This window comes from Pseudorasbora parva, chromosome 14 (genome assembly GCF_024679245.1).
Source record: "Pseudorasbora parva isolate DD20220531a chromosome 14, ASM2467924v1, whole genome shotgun sequence".
NCBI classification, from domain to species: Eukaryota; Metazoa; Chordata; class Actinopteri; order Cypriniformes; family Gobionidae; genus Pseudorasbora; species Pseudorasbora parva.
Genome location: NC_090185.1, coordinates 27,290,275 through 27,315,064, shown reverse-complemented (window position 1 = coordinate 27,315,064; position 24,790 = coordinate 27,290,275). Strand labels below are relative to the sequence as shown.

The window sequence follows — 24,790 nt, the reverse complement described above, 5'->3', positions numbered from 1 at the left end:
TGGTTGAGGAGATTCTCACCATTAATATGTAAAAGCGCTTTGAGTGCCTAGAAAAGCACTATATAAATGTAATGAATTTTTATTATTATTTTTTAATTATTAACCAGATATTTCTGGGCCCCATCGACATCCATAGCATGAACGGTCAACAGAGACCATCTACTGTTTGGCTACCCACATTCTTTAAAATATATTCTTTTGTGTTCAGCAGAAGAAAGAAAGTCTTACAGTTTTGGAACAAAATAAGGATTGATCTACTGGTATTTTCATGCACAAGGAAACTAGCTGTTTAGTGGAGTGGAGTGGGGATTAGGCTAGAGCTGGATGACCCAAAATAAAAGTCCATGTAGTGTAGGCCAAGGCACAAAATGTCTACTAGCACACAACTAGCTAAGCTACACATAAAGACTCTAGTAAATCCATTTTAAAAACAATCACCAAAGAGTACTGTGCCTCAATGCCAATCAGATATTTTTTTTGAGGTTTCTTTCACCCATTTGAGGCAAAACTCACAGATTGCTGTTCGAAAGAATGACGCAAACTGTGAGTCAGTCGTACAGAGATCCAACAGGTCCAAAATACCAGGAATAAGCAAGTAAATTCCATGGCAGAACACAATAATTCACTCAGTATGGTTTATAAGTCTATATGTTGTAATTCTCAATGTTAAAATTATATTTAAAAGATATGCCTTTTCCAAACAAGAAACAAAAAATACAAGACCAACATTTTCTGCCATCTTGGATTAGGAGCAGGGACCAGCAAAAATGCTGCATTTATATGTAATTGCAAAATTACATATAAATGACTGAAAAATGGTCTGCCCTGTAAAGAACTTCACAAAATTAGCTAAATATGTGCACCTATATTATTCTAAAGAAACATGCAAACTTTTACAGAGATTGGGCCATCAATAGGGGTATTAAAGTTTAAAAGGTAAAAAAAAGGAATATGGAATGGAAAAAAAATGTCCATGAGAAATGAGCTGAAAATGCAAAAAACAACCTTTTTCCTCTCTGATGTACGTTAACAGATTGGACGCACACATAAAGCGAGCATTTGAAGCAAAATAGGTGCGTTGAGCTGCAGTGAACTCCCGAAGATGGGAGGACAAAAGTCCGGTACTCTGCTAATGGAACAGCAGCGTTCTTGATAGCATAAAGCTACACCTAAAGCTACTTTTTTTGTAATGTATATTCAATGCTTTGCACATCTGAAAACATAATGGATTAATTTTTGCCGGTTTTCTGTAAGTTATTAACATGCATTTAATTTGATTGCATTTTCATTTTTTATTTTCAAAGGTGTACATTTTACTTCACCTATGCCTCCCAAAACCAGACCCCCACCTGGCCCGGGACCGTGCCGTGCAGACCAGGCCACCTGCCAGAACATACAGGGATTACATCAGTGCATCTCAAGGGATTACATATGTGATTGCGAAATGGACTGCACTGATGGAAGCGACGAATTTGAGTGTGGTAGGACAAACATTTTTTTACACCACAGAAAAGAAACCACTTATTTATAACCAGTCTATTCGCTGCATTTATTATATAACTTTGTTTTGTAATTTCACAGGAACTCCATCTCCTTGTGGACCCAATGAGTTTAAGTGTCAGAACGGCCGCTGTGCTCTGAAACTGTGGCGTTGTGATGGGCATAATGACTGCCAAGACAACTCAGATGAGATTAACTGCCGTAAGTCAGACCTGAGCTTCTGTCCACAGATGGGGGAAGTGTTTTGGAAACCGGTTTGAAAACTGTTTGCAGTTCCATTTGTTGCACAAAAATAAATTACTCACTTTTTGACGTTTTAATAATTAATATTTTTTTCTCGTTTCCTCAGCCACTAAAAATCCAGGGGACACATGTGCCCCAGAGCAATTTATGTGTTTATCTGACCGCACAAGCCAAACCCACATCAAGATGTTTGGTCTGGAAACTCACCATTGACAGGGCTCAATCCAAGGGGCGGGAAAAATGGTTCCCTTTCGTTCAGTCACTCCGAGTAACGTCAGTGACTGACAAATGGGGGTTTTGCTTAGAAGCCTATCAAATTCAAGATCTAGAAAACGCCCAATGGCAGTGCCAATGCCATGGGCATGCAAGATTTGCATGCGTAACTCCCCCTACCCACGTGGGTATATAAGGAAGTAGCTGGCATGATCACATTATGTTTCTGCTTCGGAGCCAAGTGTTACATTAGAGACGACAATACCTTCCAGTCGGTGTTGGTGTCAACGGCATGTTCCAGTGATCGCATACTTCCTGCCTGCTGATCTGACGATCCGGTATCCAGCTGGTGTGTGGTCCCTGGGTGCTTTGGCATCGACTGCGAGGTTAATCCTCTCACTAAAAGAGCTCACACATGACACGTCCTTTTCAGGATGTCTCACCAGTGTGCTTCTGGGTGCGATCGGTCTCTGCCACTTTCTGATGGGATGTCAGATCGAGATGTCGATCGCCGCATCTCAAGGTGGGCTAGAGTCCTCTGAGGATGATGATTCGGCTGTGCTGCCGTCCTCGGGTGGGCCAGCATTGCCCACGTCGGACCCAGAGCTGACAGCCATGCTTGCCTGGGCAGCTGCGGCGCTTGGGTTGGAGTTGAATCCCCCGCCTCAACCTGAGCGTTCGCGGCTGGACGATTGGTTTTAAGGAGCGCCGCGTCAGGAGCGCTGCGTCTGGGTGTCCTGCCACGCCCCCAATTCCTTTCTTCCCGGAAGTGCATTAGGAGCTCTGAGGCAAGGGTGGAGCTGACCCAGGCCTCAGAGATGAGCTACTTGCCGTGACCGCCATCGCCCTCTGGGCGATGAAGGTCACTGTACGCTCCCTGGACAGGTGATATCCACAACAGTGGTCCAGGAGAGACATCTATGGCTCAACTTGGCCGATATGCGGGACGCCGAGCGAACACGTTTCCTCGACGCCCCCATATGCCAGGATGGGCTATTCGGCGGCACGGTTGAGAGCTTCGCCCAACAGTTCTCAGCCGCCCAGAAGCAGACTGAGGACATTAAACATATACTGCCCCGGCGGCCAGCTGCTGCACCTAAAGCGCCGCCGGCACAGTCTCCTCAGCCTGCATGCCGCTGAGGACGCCATCCAGCGGCTTCCCCCCTGCTCCCGCGCGGCCACAGCAGCAGCTATGTACTCGCCTCTACAAGTGGCCGGTAATGAACTAGGCTCAGGTGTCTTCGCTTGCTCGCCATTCCACTCCACGGACTGGATACGTGCAATATTCTTCTCAGGTGAGCTTCCCGGGAAGCCCTGAGCTCCTCCAGCACTGACGACAAAGACGCCAGTAAGTCTGCCCTATCTAGCCCAGACACTCGTGTCCGGCCAGGTGCCCCCATGTGCATGGTTCCCCCTCCGGGCGACACCCATGTGTATTTCCACCGTAAGCCTCCCTGAGCTAGTGTCTTCCCTTGGCAAGCTTGCCGCCCCCTGGGGTTAAAAATCCACCTTTGGCACTTTTGGTGCATATCTCCCTGGAATATGCCTCCCAGAGTACCTTGGTATCTCCTGGGATAAGTGGGAGGCCTTCGGCCATACTAGTCATACGCCAGGGCTCTGGGCACTAGAAGACGGCTGAGTGGCGTGATTAAATTGGGACCCCCATTCGGCAGTCACTGACGTTATTCAGAGTGACTGAATGAAAGGGAACCTCTCGGTTACGTGTCATGTGTCAGCATACATACTATGTTAAGAAAACTGCCTTACAACCCCAGTGAGAAAGATAAAGGGGACTATAGTGAGAAAAACTCACTAAAGACACAAAAACATATACAATTCTAGAACTTATATGGCAAGAAAGGAGAGACACATTTAGAAATGAAACAATTAGAATATTCAGTAGACTTTATCCATTTTTGCTTTGTTTTTTTATTCTTTAAAATTTTCTGGGGACTTCCCTGCCCTAGAGGACTGTAAGAAAGAAATCAGCCTGTAGTTGGTGCTAACAAGTTTTACGGCTCTGTAATCACGTGATGTTACACAGATCACCACAATATGCATATAATTTGATAAATCTCATACTGAACAATTTTGTCTTAAGAAGCACTGTTGTTAATCAAGTTTTTTATTAATTATTCAAAATGATGTCAAAAACCTACTTTCGCTAACTAGTCCAAGATTTTTTCACTCAAAAACCAGTGGGTGTGATTCAATATGGCAGCCACTGCTGACATCACATCCCCAGTAAAAAAAAAATTGCTCACAATTTGGGAAAGAAAAGTCCCACCACGGTTAAATTCAGGTGGGAAAGACCTCTCTGGGCCCTTGCTTGAACACATCAATCACGCCTGCAACAAAATGTGTATGTGTGTAAACACGTTAAAAGGAGTTAACATGGAAAATGTGCCTAGTAGCTACATATTCCCTACAATTGCCATAAAACCACCACAGGGCAGCAGAAGAGCACTCATTGGCTCATATTGCTGACAAATATTGTTCAATCATATTTAAACTTAAATATTAAACACATCACATTTTGTCAAGGTTTATCCCATAATTTGTTAATTTGAGGTATGATTTTGCAATAGTATTACATTACAATTACCATAAGACCTGAAAATATGTTTTAAAGGGAACATTTAAAAACCTGGAATAAGCACGTTGTTAACCATCATTTATTTCAAATATCTATATGCAAGTAAATGTTTTAAGCACGTTTATTACACGACTCTGTGAAATACTTGATTCTGATTGGTCAATCGCGCATTCCAGCAGTATGTTATTTCCAGATAACACCCGCTCATACGGGTACTACGAGTTACTTGACCGGTACTACTTCTATGCTTAACGCTGACGCCATCTTGTGGCTTAAACAGCAGTGGGTTTCAATGGAAGACTTCAAGGCAGGTTTCCTTTATAACGTTTTTAATATAGATATTTTTCTTACACAAACGCATCGATTCGAATCAGAAGGCTCTATTAACCCATCGGAGCCACGTGGAGCACGTTATTTGACGGACTTCAAACACAACTACAACTAGGCTACTGCTTGGATTATCCATGGACTTTTTAAATATCTCCGATTGTATTTGTCTGAAAGAAGAATGTCATATACACCTATGATAACTTGAAGGTGAGTAAGTCATAGGCTTGGTTTCATTTTTGGGTGAACTAACCCTTTCAGCATTCATTTTCAACATTTAGCAAGGGCATGTGGCAAAATCTTCGGCAATAGATAAAGGCTTAAAGCAGGTTGGAACTGTATTTCTTTGCGGAAGCTTTGCGGAAGAGCTAATACAATATTTAATCTCAAGACAATATTTTGTGTCTAATAATTATTTATTTGAGACTAGTAGCCGTGTAATAAGTGGGATAATGTACACCCAGCCGGTTATCGCAGAATAAACCCCTTCAGAGTGATGCAAGACCCCTCCGCGTCGGGGTTTATTCTGCGATAACAACCGACTGGATGTACATTATCCCTTACACATGAACACATGTACCTTAAAACAAACACATACTTTTAAAATGACAGTAATGAGTGGTTCTCTGCTGCAACTGCTGATTATAAATTATTTTGATAAAATGTGATTGAAAATGTGATATATGAATAGCGATTTTCACATTTGCAATCACATTTTATCAAAATAATTTATTTAAAATAGCTATATCTGCAACAAAATGTGTATATGAGTAGCACGCAAAAGATTTAACAGGTTAAGGTGCCTTCAAACTAAAACAAATCCTAACAACATAAAAGCCTTAAATGCTTGAACCCTGGCAAAGCTTTAATTAATAATTTATAATTGTGTAATATCATAAGTGCATGTCATTTTTTTCTCTTTTTCTGAATTTGTCCTGTGCTAGAAACCCACATCACTCTAAGTCCAGAAGAAGGTAACACATCTCTCATGATACATGTGCTTTAGTGTGAAGTTATTGCAGCATTAAGATTATGTACTTTATATTTAATTAGTGTTTTGATGTCATAAGTGTATCTTGTTTTTTGAGTGTATCTGAACTTCTGTCTTGTGCTAGAAACCCAAACCCCTTCAAGTCCAGAAGAAGGTAACACATCTCTGATGATACATGTGCTTTAGTGTCAATGATTGTTTCTCTCATGATTCATTTCTTTGTGTTGTGAAGATCCAGTGGACAGCACAGCGTTCAGTCATTCTACAGTCCTTCTGCTGGTGTTTTTACCTCAGTTTCTCATAATAGCGGCTCTGTGGATGTGGTGAGTAGAACATCCAGTAAAATGCATGATGTACAGTGAATATAATGAAATTAATTCAATACATTATAAGAATGTGAATTATGATTCAACAGGTTTTTCATCAGAATGCATCTAATCTCAAAACCAAACTGAAAAGTAAAGTTAAGGTGAGGAATTATGTTTATAGACAATCTAATATAAGAGATACAATGAAAAAAACGTTGTAAATTGTCTGTTTTAGAATCTGATGTTCCACATCTGTTCCTCTGATGGAGTGATGTCATTGTGAGATCATCACCTAGCAACATCAGTGATAGAGTGATGTCATTTACAGTGTTATTAATGACTGCGCAGTCTTCATAATCAAACAGAATTAAAACAAAATGACAGTGTATATATATATATATATATATACACACACACACATATACTGACTTACTGAAGACAGCAAATATGGCATTTCTGACCAGAAGGTGGCCCTGTCTTCACAGTTAAATACAGATCATGAGACACAAAGGCATCATTAGGATGGATCAGAATATACAATCTTAAAGATTGTATATACTGATCCATCCTAATGATGCCTTTGTGTTCTGAGTGAGTGAGACTGGTAGTGAGACTTTATTGCCTCATGATCTGTATTTAACTGTGAAGACAGTGCCACCTTCTGGTCAGAAATGCTATATTTGCTGGTCTAGCTGAAAGTGGCACAGTGGGCTCTTTTTAATTGAAGGTTTTGTGTTAAAATCTTACTGAACACCGGTCTTAAAACCGTATCCTGTTGATTTTTGAGTCTTTGCATTGTGCCACTAATATGAAAGATATTCTTAGCATCATGTAACAGACTGTCTTCCCATAATCCTGTGCCTTCTGTAGAATTCAAAAGATGGTAGGAATAAAGTCTTCTCTTCTTTAATTTCAATTAAACTCATTCCTTGCTACCATAGTTAATGAGAGACATATGAACCCCCAAACTTGCTAGCCTTATCTAAGCTTTTATTTTGGCTAAAGACATGCAACACTTCACAGCTGTGTCCCAAAGTGAAGGGTGCACACTTTGAAGGCCATGCACTTCGAAGGCCAGGCCAGGCCACGAAGCGGCACAAAGGGCGAACCGAGGGACAGGGTTGCCATGTCTGAATAACAAAACCAATTGCCCCTAACCCCTCCAATTGCTTACCCCTCCAATTGCTATTCAAAAGTATCGGAATCACGGCCAGAATGGGCCAAAATATCCCAAAATGCGGGGCACGGGCGGTAGAAATAGTGCTTAAGTAAAGACAACTTAACCTGTGGACTCTATAGGCTACAAACACCCCAAAGCAACAGTAGCCTCAATGCAACCCCATTCCAGACTTGGCAACAATGAACCAAACGTCGTTAATGGCCTAGGCTGTGACAACTGACAGCAGATCGTGATGAGATTTTAAAAAGAGAAATGGAGCATATATATAATCGACCGATTCAGCCCCACAAAGCTGCGGAAAGTGGAAATATGCACTCATCCCAGAAGATGATGTCCCGCTCAGGCCTTACCAGAGTCTCTATTGTGCATTATTCCCCATGCCGGTCCAGTGTAGAAAGTGTAGAAAAGTGTTTTCTTATCTTAATTCTTATTTTTCAGGGTTTAGCTGATAATTAAAATTTCTGTTGTTTCTGATGTTAAACTTAAGTTATATTATTGGTCTATAAATAGGCTAGTTGCAAAAAGCCTACTTTAGGTAGGCTAATGTATTTTCATTTACACATTTTAAATTACATGACAAGAAAATAAAACATATATAAATGTGTTTAATGTAGCTACAAATTATAACGTGCATTACAAAAATAAACAATGTAGGCTATAGAACAACACTTCTCTTTAATTTAGCCTACGTTTGAAGTTAACCAAAATGAACAATAGACAGCAGTTTTCTTTGTTTAGGCTAATTTACAAATAACTTGCATAAAAAATAATAATAAGCTAATACAATAGCCTAGCCATTTAAATTTTTCTGTCGGCCACGCATTCAGCCTTTGGAGGATCGATGTTTCGTTGAACGTCATCAGTGAACATTCATTCATTCATTCATATAAAAAAAACTTTGTTTTAGCATCTAAGTCAGCAGTTTTCGTTTATTTGCATTTTTTCGTATAAATTTGAGTGACAGATGTCACATTTGATTTAGCCTATTTTTCTGCGCGCGTACCCTACCAGGAGAGGAGCCTGTACGGCCCATACAAGGACCTTCCGTTCTATTAACGCCAAGTAGACCCATACTCAAAAAAAAACTCTCCGAAACTTGTGAGAAACCGGAAGGAGTATTTTTGACACAGAAATACTCCATCAAACATCCAACATTAGTTTTTGAAACTTTGTCTATGTTTAGGATGGGAATCCAAGTCTTTAACAGTGTAACAAGCTCAGTATGCATGAAACAGCATTTCACCCCCACCCCCCCCCCCCCCCTTAAGGTCGCCACCTATAGTGAAATACATATCCATATTTTCATGTGATTTTATTCTATTAAATATTAAACAATCTAAAAGGTGTGCATCATACCTGACACCTAGATTAACACTTTACAGTTGGTTGTATGACTGTAAGTCATTCAAGTATTTACACATGGCCATAAAAAATAAGCCAAAGGGCATCTGATGATGAAAAAGTAATTGATATTTATGTGTATTTATTTCCTTAAACATAAGATTCACAGAATTATTACAGGAAAAATTATCAAATAATATTTTCCTTTAATTTATGCAGATATTTTTTGTCCATTCAGATTTGTTTTCAATAGTACTTAAAAAAACAAAACAAAACTCAAGGTTTAATTCATTTAAACTAATTAATTTAAACCCCTAATGTAACATAATTTCTAATGCAACACATTCTCACACCCAACTTGTCACATATGGACGCTTGACCAGGACCCCTTGTCGTCACTTTTCAACGAACTGGGCGTACCTTTATCGTCAATTTTCGACGCGCTGGGTGCTCCATTCATTTCAATGAGAAACCTTTGGTGTCACACACAGACACATTTAATTCTTCGCGTTTGTAAAAGTAGACATGATTTTATTAATATTTAAAGGCTACTTTTATATTTTGGAGCAACTAACCCAACTCCTACCCTAAAGCTACCCACATCTTAACAATATAAAACACATACCAGGCAAATAAATGTACAGTCACAAATATTTATTGCAAAAACTGACCAAAGCAGTATAAAAGTATTAGCTCATGTTGCATTCCAAGTCTTCTGAAGTCATACAATGTCTTCATGTGAAGAACAGAGTTGATCTTGATGTTTTAATCGCTGAAATGATGATCCCGCTGCCCCGTGAACGAACTCATTCATATCTCATTCAAATAATTAGGCTTGTTTGAGATGCGCCTTGCCTCGCCTGAAATAAAGGCGAGACTAGGCGGCTGCAGTGAGGGGAGGAGTGAAAAAAGTTCAGGCAAGCCGGACAGTTCTCTCTTCTCGTAGTGGATCAGACACCAGCGAGAGCAGGTGTGTGTGTGTGAGATTAGAGTTCTCTCTTCTCGTAGTGGATCAGACACCTGCGAGATCAGTTGCAGATATCGCGGGATTCACACTTGTGCGCTCTGTTGCTGATAAACTGGATGTAATTTAAGTTCTGTTGCTTTTATATGAAAATAAATATTATGAACAAGGCACCCAAAGTTTTTGTTATTTATTTCCTTTCGAAAGGCCTGCTTATCAAGCATTTTTACTTTAATTACACACATGTTTTTATATATTTTTATTAATATGACAACAATCACATAACCCACAGAAAGACCGAGAGTTTGAGAATATGCACACATAATTTATACACATAAAAACATGATACCAGAGTTTTAAATTCAAATATATTAAAAAACAACCTTGCATCACGGTTATTTAAACCAATGAGCATTAAGCTGTGTCGTCAGCAAGTCGTTTCCCATCATGCTTTTGCTCCGCGCAGTCGGTGGAGAGCAACTGCGCTCGACTGCAGAATCCGACACATCCGCCTCGCCATCGCGAGAGATTTTTGACATACGTCGGCATGACATCAGAGCAAGGCGGACCGCCCTCGGACACATTTCTAACCGGCATGCATCTCGCGCTGATCACCGGTGATCGATTCTGCGCAGATTTTGCTCATCTCAAACAAGCCTAATATTTGAAATTTGATGTGTTCATGATCTATGGCAGATGGAGATGCTGATCGCTTTTGGGGATTTTCTTCATGCAAATCAATCGTTTGGCCTCGGAAAACTTGGATTATTTAACTTTTTTGAATAACTCGTGGATGCAGTCGTATGTTATATCTTGTGTTTTATATCATGTTCACACAAATGGGTAGGTTTAGGGATGGGTTGGTGTTGGTTTACATGTTAAAATGTGTCTAAATAGCATAAATAAAATAAATGTTAATGAAATCGTGTTAAAATGTGTCTAAATAACGTAAATAAAATAAATGTTAATGAAATTATGCTTGCTGATTTAATTGAGAAGCACACTCCAACATGTCAAAATGGCAAAATTATAAACCAATAAATAATTTCAATAAATAAATCAAAAAATAAATTTCACCATGACGATAATATTCCCATTCCCAGTGTGTCTGTGTATGACGCCAAAGGTTTCTCATTGAAATGAATGGAGCACCCAGCGCGTCGAAAATTGACGATAAAGGTACGCCCAGTTCGTTGAAAAGTGACGAAAAGGGGTCCTGGTCAAGCGTCCATATGTGACAAGTTGGGTGTGAGAATGTGTTGTCTAATACTGACTTCCTGAGCTGAGCTTGACAGTAAACATTTTCTGAAGTGTAAGCATCTTCTCAGTTCTTTTATTTTTCTTCTTCTTCTTTTTTATGATATGTGTGTATTAATAAGGAAGGGGAAGGAAGAGTCTGAGTCTAGAGTCTGCACAGCTTCTAAAACAGAAAGTAGATACTGCAACTAAAACCAGAGAACAACAGCAACATGTAATGGAGGTAAATATAATCTTGCACTTAAATAGTACATTCAAATGTATTTTTAAGCATGACTTTTGGAAGTGTGTTACTGTTTTCATGATTCTGACTCTGTGGTCAAGTGTGTCTCAGTCAAACTCAATGTGTGTGTTTTTTTTTTCTTCCTCAGGACGAGCAGCTCTGAGTCTTTCATTGAATCTGAATTTACAGAAAGTGAAGAACATGAACTCCAGACTCTTACCTCTGATCCTGATCCTGCTGCACATTACAGGTTTGACCATTATTGTGTCTCAATCGCACATTTTTCTTTTAATTGAATCTTTTAAATAATCCAAGTGTTTGCTTTTTATCAGAATTGCTCATATTTTAAAATGGTTGAAATTGTTTTAGATTGGTGTAGTTTAAATGTCCTCACTGTTCTCCAATATGAGTTTATAGATCCATTTTAAAAATACTTTATTGACATTTTTTTAATTTTGAACTAAGTTGATCATCATGGTTGTGTGGGTATGAACAGCGGATTAGTGAGTCTTGATTGTAACAGAGGATCTCTCCTCTGTTTGTGTGTAAAGTTAATTTCTTAATAAAATGTTTTCAGGCTGCACTCAAGAGAAGATCTGTGCTGTGAAGGGATATCAGGTGACACTGCAGGGCTCTTACTCCAACATCAACATCAAAACTATGTTCTGGTTCAGTCAGAAACAAAGTTCAAACTGGAGAAAGAATGATGAACCTGAAGATTTGACTTTAGACTCAGACTACTCAGGACGGGTGAAGCAGGAGAACGGATACGACGGTTCAACACTCACAATATCAGATCTGAGAGAGAGAGACTCTGGAGAATATCAGCTCATGTTCATCATGAAGGATGGAGTTAAACGTCTCAGCTCAGTCGCCGTCAGTCTAACAGTCACAGGTGAAACTGAGTCTAGATTCTGCTCAGTTCAGATGGTTTCATTTGGCATGTGATTTTTTCCTTATTATTTTGCTTTAATTCAGACCTGCGAGTGAGAATGAATCCTGCAACTACAGACCAGAGATATCAGAGAGTAAAACTGACCTGTGATTCTTCCTGCACCTCTGGAGATTGGTATAACTGGATGAAGGATGGATGGTTTTACGGCTCTACAGCGTCTTGTGACATGTCCGTGTCACCCAGCACAGATGCTGGCAGATATTCCTGTTCTTTTTATAATACCCATAAACATCTTTCCTCTTCTGTGTGTGAGTGTCAAATAATACACACAATGTGGTTCTGTTTGTTCATCCGTGTGTATATTTAAACATGTTTTAAAGTAAGTGTGTGTTTTACATGTTAATCTGTGACTCTTTCAGGCATTTCTAATGATCACTGCTGGGATGTGACTTACACCTCTAGAAGAGTCTGTGCTTTGATGGGCTCAACAGTAGACATTTCCTGCACATACACACATCCCTCTGGTTATTCTGTAAATAAAACATTCTGGCATTACGTTCAGTCCGGTGACTTCAAGGATCTGCGTGAGGAGGATCAGTTTGCTGGTCGTGTGGAGTATGTGGGGAACACACTGAGAATCAAAGAGCTCAAGAGCAGCGACTCTGGAGAATATCAGTTCAGGTTCATCACTGACAGAACAGAAGGAAAATACTCTGGATCACCTGGAGTCATTCTTACTGTCACAGGTACTGTAACTGATCAGAGGAATTTGATAACATTTTAATGAGAAGATTTACAGACAATTTGCTGTCATCAAGACTACTACTCCATTTTATGCTTGTTTTCGTTTTCAATGCCAGTCAAAATCAACTTTAATCCCAGTTTGAAGTGCTTTAATTCTGTTTTTCAGATCTGATGGTGATAAGCAGCCCAAACATTATATCAGAGCGACAGGAAGTGATATTAAGCTGCTCAACTAAATGCACTCTTAACGACAAACAGACTTACATCTGGAACAAGAACGGACGGCAGGTAACGGATGAATTCACTAAAGACAACAAGCTGTACCTGGACTCAGTCAGTAATGAAGAGCTTCAAGAGTATTCCTGTGCTTTAGGAGGTACACATCTCTCATGATACATGTGCTTTAGTGTCAAATTATTGCTGCATTCTGAGAGCAATAGATCTATTAATTATGACATGATACATTTTTGTGTACAGACGGAGAGGACAGCACAGCACTACGAAACACAGCAGTCGGATTGTGTGTGTTTTTTACTCTTGCACTCCTAGGAGTCCTGTGGTACAGGTCAGTACATTTAGTTTGAAGTTGTTTTAAGAAAAACCATAAACATAAAATTATGAAGTAAAGCAAATATACATATTTAAGATTCTGCACCATTTCATCACTAATAAAATTAAATGCTTTTTTAAAATTGTGATAATGCAATTTGATAAAATATAAATACCGTAATTCCTCAAATAAAGACTGAGGTCTTTATTTGCCTGGACTGCCGATGGGAACCGGCTTTTATTTGAAGCAGGCTTTTATTAGGGGCAGGTCTGTATTTCTAATTCCATCTGTTTGAAATATAATTGCTTTATGTAACCTGTTTTCAATTTAAAGTGATCGTTCCAGTGGACAAATATCATTGATTTTTCTAAGAAACATTTGCAAAAATATCACCATACAACAAAATAATACGCATTTTTTAGTAATTTTGCGCGCAGCTCCGCATCTGAAGATGAACAAGTTCTCAGTGCATCTAGCACGTCTCATCACACCGGCCCCCAGTTTGCACATTAGGTGCTTATATTTACTGCAAAAGCAGAAATAAGCCATTTAAAAAAAGATCCAGGTTTAAAGCAGCACTTGGCAACTTTTGCTCTCGGGGTCCCCCTACAGTTGGGAAAAAAATTATGTCCTCAACTACTGTCGTAAGCTCTGTCATCCTACAACAGGGGATGCCATCGCACAAACATTTGTTGACATGACAACCCTGATAGCCCTGAACTAGTGATACGCGGGTCGTCTCATAACCCACGGACCCTGTATGTCTCGCGGGTTGGTGCAGGACTTACAGTTACCCTGAACACTGCAGGAGGAGTTCACATGCAGGTGTTCTTCTGGCGTCGCGTGTGAAATGTCTTCATCCCAGGTACAGTCAGTGGCATATGTTTCAGCATGTCATATGAATATAATTTCATGGGTTTTATTTTTTTTCAAACGCCAAATAATCACTATGCTCACGTTTACAAGCCAGTGTCATTATAGTAGTCTATTGGTTACTGTTTTACAGAATCTGTATGATACTTCAGTTCAATGTTTGAGTGGTAGGTAATCACCATAACAAGCATGACAGCATCGGTCGGGCACGCCTCCTTCAGCTCACGCCGACGAGCAAACGCTGGTCACATGTCGATCCTCGTCCTGCCCCATTAATCCCATCACTTTTTCGTTTCCTCTTATTGCTTTCCTCCAACAAAACCTTTTCTTTCTGATTTGTCTCTGCTGCTTCAGACATGACTACATTAGCCGACGAACAAAGTTGGGCTCGCACGTCCGAATTTAAGGAAGTGTTGGTGTTGGTGGAAGTGACGTATATGCCGTAAAGCAGTCGAATTTTGTAGTTCTTTTTGTTCTCGGGTTACTACCCGAAACCCGAAGTTTAAAAGTACGATTAAAAATGATACAGACCCCATCAGGCTATGGCAGACGTGTCATTTAACCTATTGTAAGTCGATTTATCATCACAAGAGTCTTGAAAATATATTATGAAGGTTGAAAAGTTACCTAGTGCTACTTTAAGCAAATAAATAAACAAATCACGACATTAAAGTTTAGTGAAATTAGGAAATATTTAAGAGATCGTTAATTTAGTGCATATTTTGTTCTCATGTCACAAGTAATAATATCAAGCTAAGGTTTACTGAGTTTTACACGATTCTTTAGTAGTGTGGTTTTTGGTGAAATGTACTAAAATAAATATCATCACCTGTGCATGTTAGCCCACTTCTTCTTGACGAGTTGGTTTATAGAACAATTACTCCGAATCGCCCTCTGTTGTTTCAAAGAATAGCACAACGGCGAGCACGACAAGTATAAATGCCTCGTCCGTTTGGGGAGGAGCGCGCAGAGTCAGCGGAGGCTCGCACGGCGGAGACAGGCTTCAGACGGGGCTGCACGGCGCTGAGCTTCGAGGCCTGGGTGCGACACCCTTAAGACATAAATGAGACGAGAGGCTAATATTAGGTGCGTCTTTATCAGCTTCCTAGTTCAGTAGTCAGGGCACTGATTCCCTGATCAGTGCCCTGACTACTGATGGAGCAGATTGAGACGCACACATTGTGAAGATCGATATTTGTAGCCTGCCTGACACAGCATTTTCATAGATGTCGCATATCTCTTAGACTACAGTAGCCTATTTAAAATGGCACATGCATCCATTATATTATCAATTTAATTTACAAAGCAATCCCTGTAAAGTTTTTAGGTTAACTATAGAAGAAACCAGGATTAGTGTGTGTTTATTTGAGACCGGCCTTTATTTGTTCGTGCTTACCACGCCCCCGGCCACTATCAGAGGCCCGGCGTTTAATTGACTACAGGCTTTTATTGAAGGAAATACGGTATAATCTGTTAATATAATTAAATGTGAACCCCACTGTATAATTTGTTTCTTTTAGGAGGAGAAAGTGCACCTTGTCTAAAATCCACAGCAGGGTTGAAAAGGAGGAAGTGCTGGTGAGAATGGCTCACACTAAATCTTATTTGCCACATATTTATTTTAAAAAAAGTGAACTTCTCTTATTTACTTATTGTGTTTCTCCACCAGTTTGACACTGTGCAGGATAACACTGCGTCCTCTGACCTCACACAGAAAGCAGATGCAGATCAAGACATTCAATATTCCAGCATTAGTTTTAAAGCAAAAGATGCATCTTCAATCCCTACAGAATTATGTGAAACAGACACCACAGAAACAGAGGATGTCCACTATTCCACTGTCAAGTTCAGATAACACACGGTTGCCCTCTAGTGAGCCATTCATATTATTGCTTTTGGGAAATATAAATCACATAATTCACTGTTGTCTCTTACACTTTGTATTCTCATGGATAACTCCGCACTCCGTCTCTAATTACATAAAATAATTTCAGCTTAAATCAATGTCATGTCTTATTTTTGGTAGGCATGCAATATGTGGGATAATGTACTGTCAGCTCTGCTTAATGAAGAGTTTTTTTGTGTGATAGTTTGACTGTACATGATACACGATATTAAGCCTTATGGAACTACATTATTACTGTAAACTTTTGTTTGCTTTGGTACTCCCAAGTAGTAATACTAAAAATAAAAAATAAATGATTAATATTACTTGTAGTAATATTGTCAGGTATTCTAAAATGGAGGACCCAGATGCAGAGCGAACAAAAGAAAATTTATTGACAAGACTCTGGATAGGGCACGACAAGGAAGTGACAAGGTGTGAGAGTTCAAACAGCAGGGCAGGAGACAGACGCCAGGTTGACAGGCAGGGAGGATGACCACTGAGAACAGTCTAGGGAAACTACAAACTTGAGGATGGCTTGTAATGCAACACCAGGCAGGGCAATGATGGAAAAATCCAGGCAGGAACACCAGGAAATTGTCTAAGTATAATATTGACAGGTCGCTGATGACCTTGTTTTATAAGTCTTACATTGAGTCAGTTATAAAGGTATCATTATTATGCTGATACAGCTTACTGTGAAAGTTCGGTGGTGAAAATGGTGAATACCAGTGGTAAAGTTATAGGAGCTGATCAGAGTCACCCTACTGACTTGTACAATTATCAGGTCATAAGGAAAGCCCAATCCAATCCATTTTGATGAATTCCTCCCATCCACTACAGTCTGATTTTAATCTCCTAGCTTCTGGACATAGATTCACATTTCCTGCTGTTAGAAGCAATCGGTATAAACATTCATTTATTTCTACTGCAGCTTCCTTGTTAAAGTATGGGAGGAGTTTTGGGGAATAGGTAGATTTTTTGGGCTGCTGTGGTCTTGTGTTGTTTTTTTAGGTGTTTCTTAATGTTTGTAAGCTGTTTTTTTTTTATCTATGTGTGCTTGTCTGGTTGCAAAGCAAACTGCCCTTTGGGAACAAACAAAATAAAGTGAAAGTGAAAGGAATCTGAGGCTAGATGTTCTCTTTCAGAATCAGCTCCAGTCTTGACTGCCAGGCAGTTGGAGACAGTGGCCAGGGAAACCTCAGGACACAGGGCAGGAACACGACACGAGACAAGACAACAAGAGATAACAGACAAACTAAAGTAAAAAATAAAATAAATAAAAAACACTAGGACTAAAGAGAACAAAACCTAAATAATAACTGGAGCTAGCAAAAGGGGAAAAAAAGGAAAAAATAAAATCTCTATAAATGACTGAACTAAAAAATTAAAAGGGGGAAATGTAATGTATTGACGAACCTTTGTAATAGTAGGCTCCTTTAAGAGACCCAAGACGGGGGAGGGCGTTCCGGTTTTTCCCCCTGGGGGATTGAATATGTGTTTGGGGCAGTTAAGTTCCGGCTATGGCCGAATGAAGTTGTACGTTCTACACTGCCTGATACTCCAGTAAAGTTCCTAAACTTTTGACGTCTCCTCCAGTTATTCAAGTATATTACACTGGCGACGAGTGGACTCGAACCAACTATGTGCAGATAAGTTTTTTGTGTATGCCTGTTATAGTGAACGTGCTTTGTCTGCCATCTCGAAACGAAAATGACTACACTCGGCCGTATAGAAGAGTTTGATGAATGCTCAAGACACTCTTTTGAGGAATACGTAGAAAGACTGGAATGTTTTTTTCATGCAAATGAGATCGAGGACGATGCGAAGAAACGTTCCGTGCTGCTCAGTGTCTGTGGGGCAAAAACATATTCCACTTTACGTTCAGTGCTGGCCCCGACACAACCGTCTACTGTGACCTATGCAAACATTGTCGCTGCCCTAAAACGCCATTACAGCCCAGCGCCGTCAGAGATTGTTCAACGTTTTCATTTTCACAATTGTAAGCAGAAACCTAATCAAAGCATCTCTAACTACATTGCTGAGCTTCGACGATTGTCTGTGCACTGTGCTTTCGGAGACCAGTTAGAAGCCATGCTACGTGATAGAATAGTGTGTGGGGCTCTGGATGAAGCGCTACAGCGACGCCTACTGGCTGAACCCACACTCACATTTAAAGAGGCAGAGGAAAAGGCACTAGCTGCTGAAACAGCATTGTTAAATGCTCGCCTACTTCGTCAGCAGCAAAACGAATCACTGCAGGAGGACGATGTTCATTTTGCAGCCCATGCACATGTATCAGTACACAAGACAACAGGTCCTAGTGAAAATCAGAGACGTGACAAACCATGTTTCAGATGTGGCAGTCAGCATACTCCACAAACCTGTAGGTTTTCCGCAGCGGTATGCCATTACTGTAAAAAAAGAGGGCACATAGCTCGTGTGTGTTTAACAAAGACTAGACATGGTACGGACAAGGAGGCAGACAACACAGAGCGGCATACAAACGTTATAACTCATAAAGAACAGAACGATTACTCTGTGTACAGCACCACTACAAAATCAAAACAAGGGGGGCAGAAGCCGTATCTGGCCACTGTTGTATTGAACAAACAAGCACACACAATGGAAGTTTGATGCTTTAGGAATATCAGTCGAAGGAGTACACAGGGTACAGCTGCAGTCGATAGAGGACATTTTGACTGAATATTCAGAGGTTTTTCAGGACATTGGGGTTTGCCGGACCCCCCCGATCTCTATTGATATTGACTCCACAGTTACTCCACATTTCTTCAAGGCCCGCCCAGTTCCTTTTGCTTTACGACTGCAACTTGACGAGGAATTGGACAAATTAGTGACTCAAGGCATTTTTGAACCTGTTCGGCATGCAAAGTGGGCAACGCCTATAGTTGTGGTAGCAAAAAAAGATGGGGGCCTGAGGATCTGCGGTGATTACCGCTGTACTGTGAATACAGCTGTTAAGCCTGACGTGTACCCTATACCCACAGCATCTGAACTGTTCTCAAAGCTAGCTGGAGGAGTAGTTTTCACTAAACTTGATCTGAAACAAGCTTATCAGCAGCTTCCATTGGATGACGATTCAGCTGACTTGCTGACTGTTAATACTCACCGTGGGCTGTTCCGAGCTCGAAGGTTGCAATTTGGGGTGTCAACAGCAGTCTCAATATTTCAAAGATTTATGGACACCTTGCTCGCAGGAATTCCAGGGGTCCAGCCATACCTGGATGACATCCTAATTTCAGGCAAAACCATAGAAGAACACAACGCACGGCTACGGGCCGTACTGAAGTGCTTTGCTGAAGCTGGGATGCGACTAAAGAAAGAGAAAAACATTTTTGCAGCTACACAAGTGGAGTTTTTGGGGTTTCGAGTGGATAAGGATGGCATCAAACCAACCCGTGAAAAGGTAGAAGCTATCCAAAAAGCTCCGCCCCCACGGAACAAAACAGAACTTCAGGCATTCTTGGGGCTGCTTAACTTTTACAGCTGTTTTCTACCAAATAAGGCCACTGTCCTCGAACCATTGCATCACCTTCTAGACCAGTCTGCCACATGGCAGTGGGGAGTAAAGCACAAGATGGCATATGCTGAGGCGAAACAGTTACTACAAACAGATGATGTGCTGGTGCATTATGATGAAAATAAACCCCTGGCAGTGGTTTGCGACGCCTCACCATATGGTCTTGGAGCTTTATTGTTCCACATGGAACGTGATGGTGGGGAGCGGCCTGTTTGCTTTGCTTCCAGAACAATGACCACCACTGAACGTAATTATGCCCAAATTGATAAGGAGGCATTGGCGGTTGTTTTTGCTGTCAGGAAGTTTCACCAGTATCTCGCAGGCCGCCATTTTATGATTTTTACAGACCACAAACCTCTGCTAGGACTCCTACACCATTCCAAGCCAATGCCTGCCATCCTTTCACCACGGATGCTACGTTGGAGTCTGATCATAGGAGCTTACGACTATGAACTGTGCTACAGACCAGGCAAACACATGAGCAATGCTGATGCCCTGAGTCGCTTACCCTTGCCAGCATCTGATGCAGTTACGCCACCACCCCTGGAAGTACTGCTACTGGAAATGGTGCCAGATGTCCCGATGCATGCTGAGCGAATCGCTAAAATGACGCTTAAGGACTCTGTCATGTCTCGAGTACTGCGCTGGGTGCTGCATGGGTGGCCGGCTGATATAAAGGATAGCCGGTTCAGACCTTTCTTTTCTCGCCGCCATGAACTCTCGGCACATAAAAATTGTGTGCTTTGAAGAAGTCGTGTGGTTGTCCCTTGTTCGGCAAGAAGAGAAGTACTTGCTATGTTGCATGATGCGCACCCGGGCATTGTACATATGAAGGGACTCGCAAGGAGTTATGTGTGGTGGCCAGGCATGGACCGAGATATAGAGGAGACAGTCAAGGCATGTGAGACGTGTCAGAAGTCACGTCATGCACCTCCTAAAGCAAAAGTGCATCCTTGGGAGTGGACAACAAAAAGATGGTCCCGCCTGCATATTGACTTTGCAGGCCCGTTTCAGGGCAAAATATTCCTCATTGTGGTTGATGCACATAGCAAGTGGCTGGAAGTGTCTCTGATGAGTTCCATGTCATCATCAGCCGTCATTAACACACTGAGACTATTGTTTGCAACACATGGTTTGCCCGACATCATAGTCTCAGACAATGGTGCTGCTTTCACCTCTGCAGAGTTCAAAGAGTTCGCAGAAAGGAACAGCATTCGCCATGTCACTACAGCACCATATCACCCAAGCTCAAATGGTCAAGCTGAACGCATGGTGCAGACAACAAAGGAGGCCCTGTCTCGCATCACCAAGGGAGAATGGCAAACCAGGCTTGCTCGTTTCTTGTTGTCACAGCATGTCACACCAAATTCGGCAACTGGAAAAAGTCCTGCTGAGTTGCTTATGAACCGTCGACTTACAACTGCCCTGGATCGTCTGCATCCTGACCATGATGGTGATATGCTCTGCAGGCAGGAGCTGAATGCTGAGAAATGCCCTGGCACGGTCAGAGAGTTTAGACAGAATGACTTGGTGTTCATGAGAAGTTACACCAGAGATTCTAAGTGGATGCCTGGAATCATCGTAGACATCACAGGTCCCTTGTCCTACAAAGTCAAGGCTGGCGATGGGCAGGTGCACAGACGACATGTTGATCAACTGCTGGACAGGGCGGCACCCTTGGCCGACCAATCAAGGCCCGAGCCAGATGGCTACACTGTTCCCCCGTCAGAGCTTGCAGGAGAGGAAATGGTTGAGTTACAGCCGCCGGCAGTAGAGGTGGGAAACCCTGGTGTTGATGACTTTACGGGAGCTGAGGGCCTGCCTGAGCCTCCTCCTTCTCGGAGTTACCCTGTAAGAGAGCATCGCCCTCCAAGAAGATTTTCAGATTTTGTGGACTGGGGGAAAGGGGTGTAATGACGAACCTTTGTAATAGTAGGCTCCTTTAAGAGACCCAAGACGGGGGAGGGCGTTCCGTTTTTTCCCCCTGGGGGATTGAATATGTGTTTGGGGCAGTTAAGTTCCAGCTATGGCCGAATGAAGTTGTACGTTCTACACTGCCTGATACTCCAGTAAAGTTCCTAAACTTGTGACGTCTCCTCCAGTTATTCAAGTATATTACACGAAAAAGACTGGACTCTTTCAGGAAACTGGACAAAAACAAGACAACTAAATAATAAGGCTATCTGAATGTTACAGCATAAATAAAGACTTATCAGACTAGGCAATGTTTTTCCAATTGTCCAATTTTGTGAGCCTGTGAGAATGATAGCCTCGGTTTCCTGTTCTCAGCTGACAGGAGAGGCACTCCGTGTGTCTTCTGCTGCTGTATCTCATCTGCTGCATTTCGATGTGTTGGATGTTCAGAGAAGCTCTTCTGCAGACCCCGGTTGTTTGAGTGGTTATTTGAGTTACTGTTGCCTTTCTATCAGCTCAAACCAATTTGGCCATTATTTCCTGACCTCTGGCATCAACAAGACATTGTCCACATATTTCCTCTTTTCGAACCAATCTCTGTGAACCCTATATTGTAGTGATGGGAAGTTCAGTTATTTTCCACGAACCGGTTCTTTCGGACAGTACATTTCAATGAACCGGTTAAAAAAACAGATCACCGGTTCTTTTACGTCCTTACACAATGATGTCATTTCTATCATACCGGCAGATGAAAATACATTCAAACCCATTCATATAAAGTATTTGTAATCAAAACTTAGTATAGTAATAATTATTATTTTCATCATCATCATTTGGATATGTTTTTTCATTTATGTTTTGCAAAAGCACTCAACACAGCCACTGTCGTGCAAACACGACAGATCGAACGTGTCCGATAGAAACGGTTCTCGATTCTGTACTGGTGATCCGAGAACCACTGCAACCCGTTCCTGACCCGAGAACTGCTGTATAAGTGTGTGTGTGCTGAGCTGCGAACTGCTGCAAGCTGAATATGAAGTCTTATATCGAACCTACTGTTTTGATTACATTTTAAAATGTGTATTGACTTTTAAATAAGTAAAAAGCGAGAAATTAAATAAGAAAAAAGCTGTTCCTGAAAATATTGTGCATTATTGGTCAAACTAAATATTTATTTGTTTGATCAATAATGCACAGTATTTTCAGGAACAGCTTTTGAGGGACTGTCACTCATGTCAGAAAGTTAGTAACTATAGTGATTTGAGATGCAAACCATTTAGAACAATTCAGTCCAATTTGGTAGACCGGTTCGACCGGTTCACTAAAAAGATCTGGTTAAAAAGAATGATTCATTTGCGAACCGGACATTACTACTGTGTGGTTGTGCATGAAAATCCCAGTAGATCAACCCTCCTTTTGTTCCAAAACTGTAAGACTTTCTTTCTTCTTTTTTTTTTTTTTTTTTTTTTTTTTTTTTTTTTTATTTACAAACAAACTATAACAATACAATAGACACATGTATTACACATAATATTAGAATATTATCTTGATAGGAAATAACATTAACAACAAATATAAAGGCTGAGTGTTATTGCATACAGGTTGATTCTAGATATGAATGAAATGGCAAAAATTAAGTAAGAAAAAAAAAAAAAAAAAAAAAAAAAAATGCCAGGAGTGAAGAAGCAGTGTGTGTGTGTGTGTGTGTGTGTGTGTGTGTGTGTGTGGTGGGGTGTGGGGTGTGGGGGGGGGGGGGGGGGAACTGTAAAAAGCTGAATTCAGACTGCCTGGTCACCCATACAAAGCCACAGTGCTCTCCGGTCCCCGCACAGGGTATACCATGGTGGGGCAGCAGAGGGGAGGCCCTGCGTGCCATCAGGCCCACAGCACACAACCCCCTCCCCCCACAGGATCTACCACGCCCCAACCCCATAGCCAATTCTCAACATACTACTCTCGCCCTATGTATGAGTGTGAATTACTAAATTATGGGCTTGTCAGATGTACTGCATTAAAAGAAGTGGATATGCAGGGTGAGTATCTACCCAGATCCCCCCTTCCTGCACAACGCACTCCCCCTATGTATTAGTGGATATATGCTTTCTCTGTGCATTAAAAGAAGTGAGGTGTACAGTGAAACACCTGCTAAGGCATCCACATGTACATCTCACATACCCTATTTTGATTTTTATTCTTGTTATTGGTAGAAATATGATGTGTCCAGCCTAATGTGTAGAGCATTTAAAAGAGAGTAAGGCGTGTTGAGTGCTACCAGGGTGTGGCGCACGCATGCCTGAGTGGGGAGGGGGGCCCCATGGGGGCCCTAGAACCCGCAGATACCCCACCGGACCGGCCGACACCAAACCAACATGGCAACCCCACAGGACCGGGCCGTCCGAGCCATCCATGGGGCCCAGGCACAATAGAGACGAGTAGAGAGAAGTAGAGAGAGAGGGAGGGAGAGAGAGAGAGAGAGAGAGAGAGAGAGAGAGAGAGAGAGAGAGAGAGAGAGAGAGAGAGAGAGAGAGAGGGGGGGGGTAAATAATGAAGTTATTAGAAAAAATAAAAAAAATAAAAATAGAAGATAGAAGGGGAGGGGGAAATTATATTCATATTTAATTAATAATAATTAATAATAATCACAACAATATTATTATTATTATCATTATTATTATCATTACCATTATTATCACCATCATTGTTATCATCACCATCAATGATGATTGTTCCAGCTACCATCCTCTGCCCTAGTGTTTGTGGCTATTGACATGTGAATATGAAGAAATGTGTGGATCTGACGTTGTGGTTTGGATCTCAGGGAGAGAGTGTCAGGACTGTAAGTAGGTGATGAAGGGTGACCAAAGGGAGGGTGAATCTTGAGTATTGATTAATTTTGGAGATGATATAGTGTCCATTGATATATAATCTGTTAACAAGTTTTTCCAGTGAGTAATATGTATATTGTTCCTTGATTTCCAGTTCATGAGTATTGTTTTCTTGGCGATAGTCAATGCTACTAGCAGTGTTTTATTGCACGAGGTGCTTAAGTTGATTGTGGTAGTATCACCAAGAATACACAGGGAAGGGGTTGCTGGGATGTGACAGCCAAAGATAGAAGAGAGTGATTCTGTGACACTTACCCAAAAACGGCTGACTGGAGTGCATTGCCAGACAGCATGAATGTATGTGTCTGGGTTATTTTGCATGCAGTGAGAACATAAATCAGAACCAAACCCCATTTTAGA

General features: G+C 41.2%; 2 protein-coding genes across 2 annotated transcripts in view; both read left to right on the top strand.

Moving 5' to 3' along the window:
• Positions 1 to 16,369, top strand: part of LOC137039769 (uncharacterized) — a 164,685-nt gene extending 148,316 nt beyond the window's left edge. The window contains exons 3-5 of the mRNA XM_067415043.1: positions 13,260 to 13,347; positions 15,726 to 15,783; positions 15,875 to 16,369. Coding sequence (XP_067271144.1) covers positions 13,260 to 13,347; positions 15,726 to 15,783; positions 15,875 to 16,060 — 332 coding nt within the window. The 3' untranslated portion in view covers positions 16,061 to 16,369. The remainder of the gene's footprint in view (positions 1 to 13,259; positions 13,348 to 15,725; positions 15,784 to 15,874) is intronic.
• On the top strand, positions 11,103 to 13,175 carry LOC137040747 (uncharacterized). The gene is made up of 6 exons (XM_067416520.1): positions 11,103 to 11,143; positions 11,292 to 11,393; positions 11,721 to 12,038; positions 12,122 to 12,346; positions 12,458 to 12,784; positions 12,949 to 13,175. Exons 2-6 carry the CDS (start codon positions 11,345 to 11,347, stop codon positions 13,173 to 13,175), a joined length of 1,146 nt encoding a protein of 381 aa, XP_067272621.1. The 5' UTR covers positions 11,103 to 11,143; positions 11,292 to 11,344.
• Positions 16,370 to 24,790: the final 8,421 nt, after the last annotated feature.

What these genes read in the sequence shown, in the direction of transcription:
- LOC137040747 (XM_067416520.1), top strand. Translation starts at nt 11,345, where the DNA reads ATGAACTCCAGACTCTTACCTCTGATCCTGATCCTGCTGCACATTACA. An exon ending in GATCCTGCTGCACATTACAG is followed by an intron (nt 11,394 to 11,720) that starts GTTTGACCATTA and finishes AAATGTTTTCAG; the next exon opens with GCTGCACTCAAGAGAAGATC. An exon ending in AGTCATTCTTACTGTCACAG is followed by an intron (nt 12,785 to 12,948) that starts GTACTGTAACTG and finishes TCTGTTTTTCAG; the next exon opens with ATCTGATGGTGATAAGCAGC.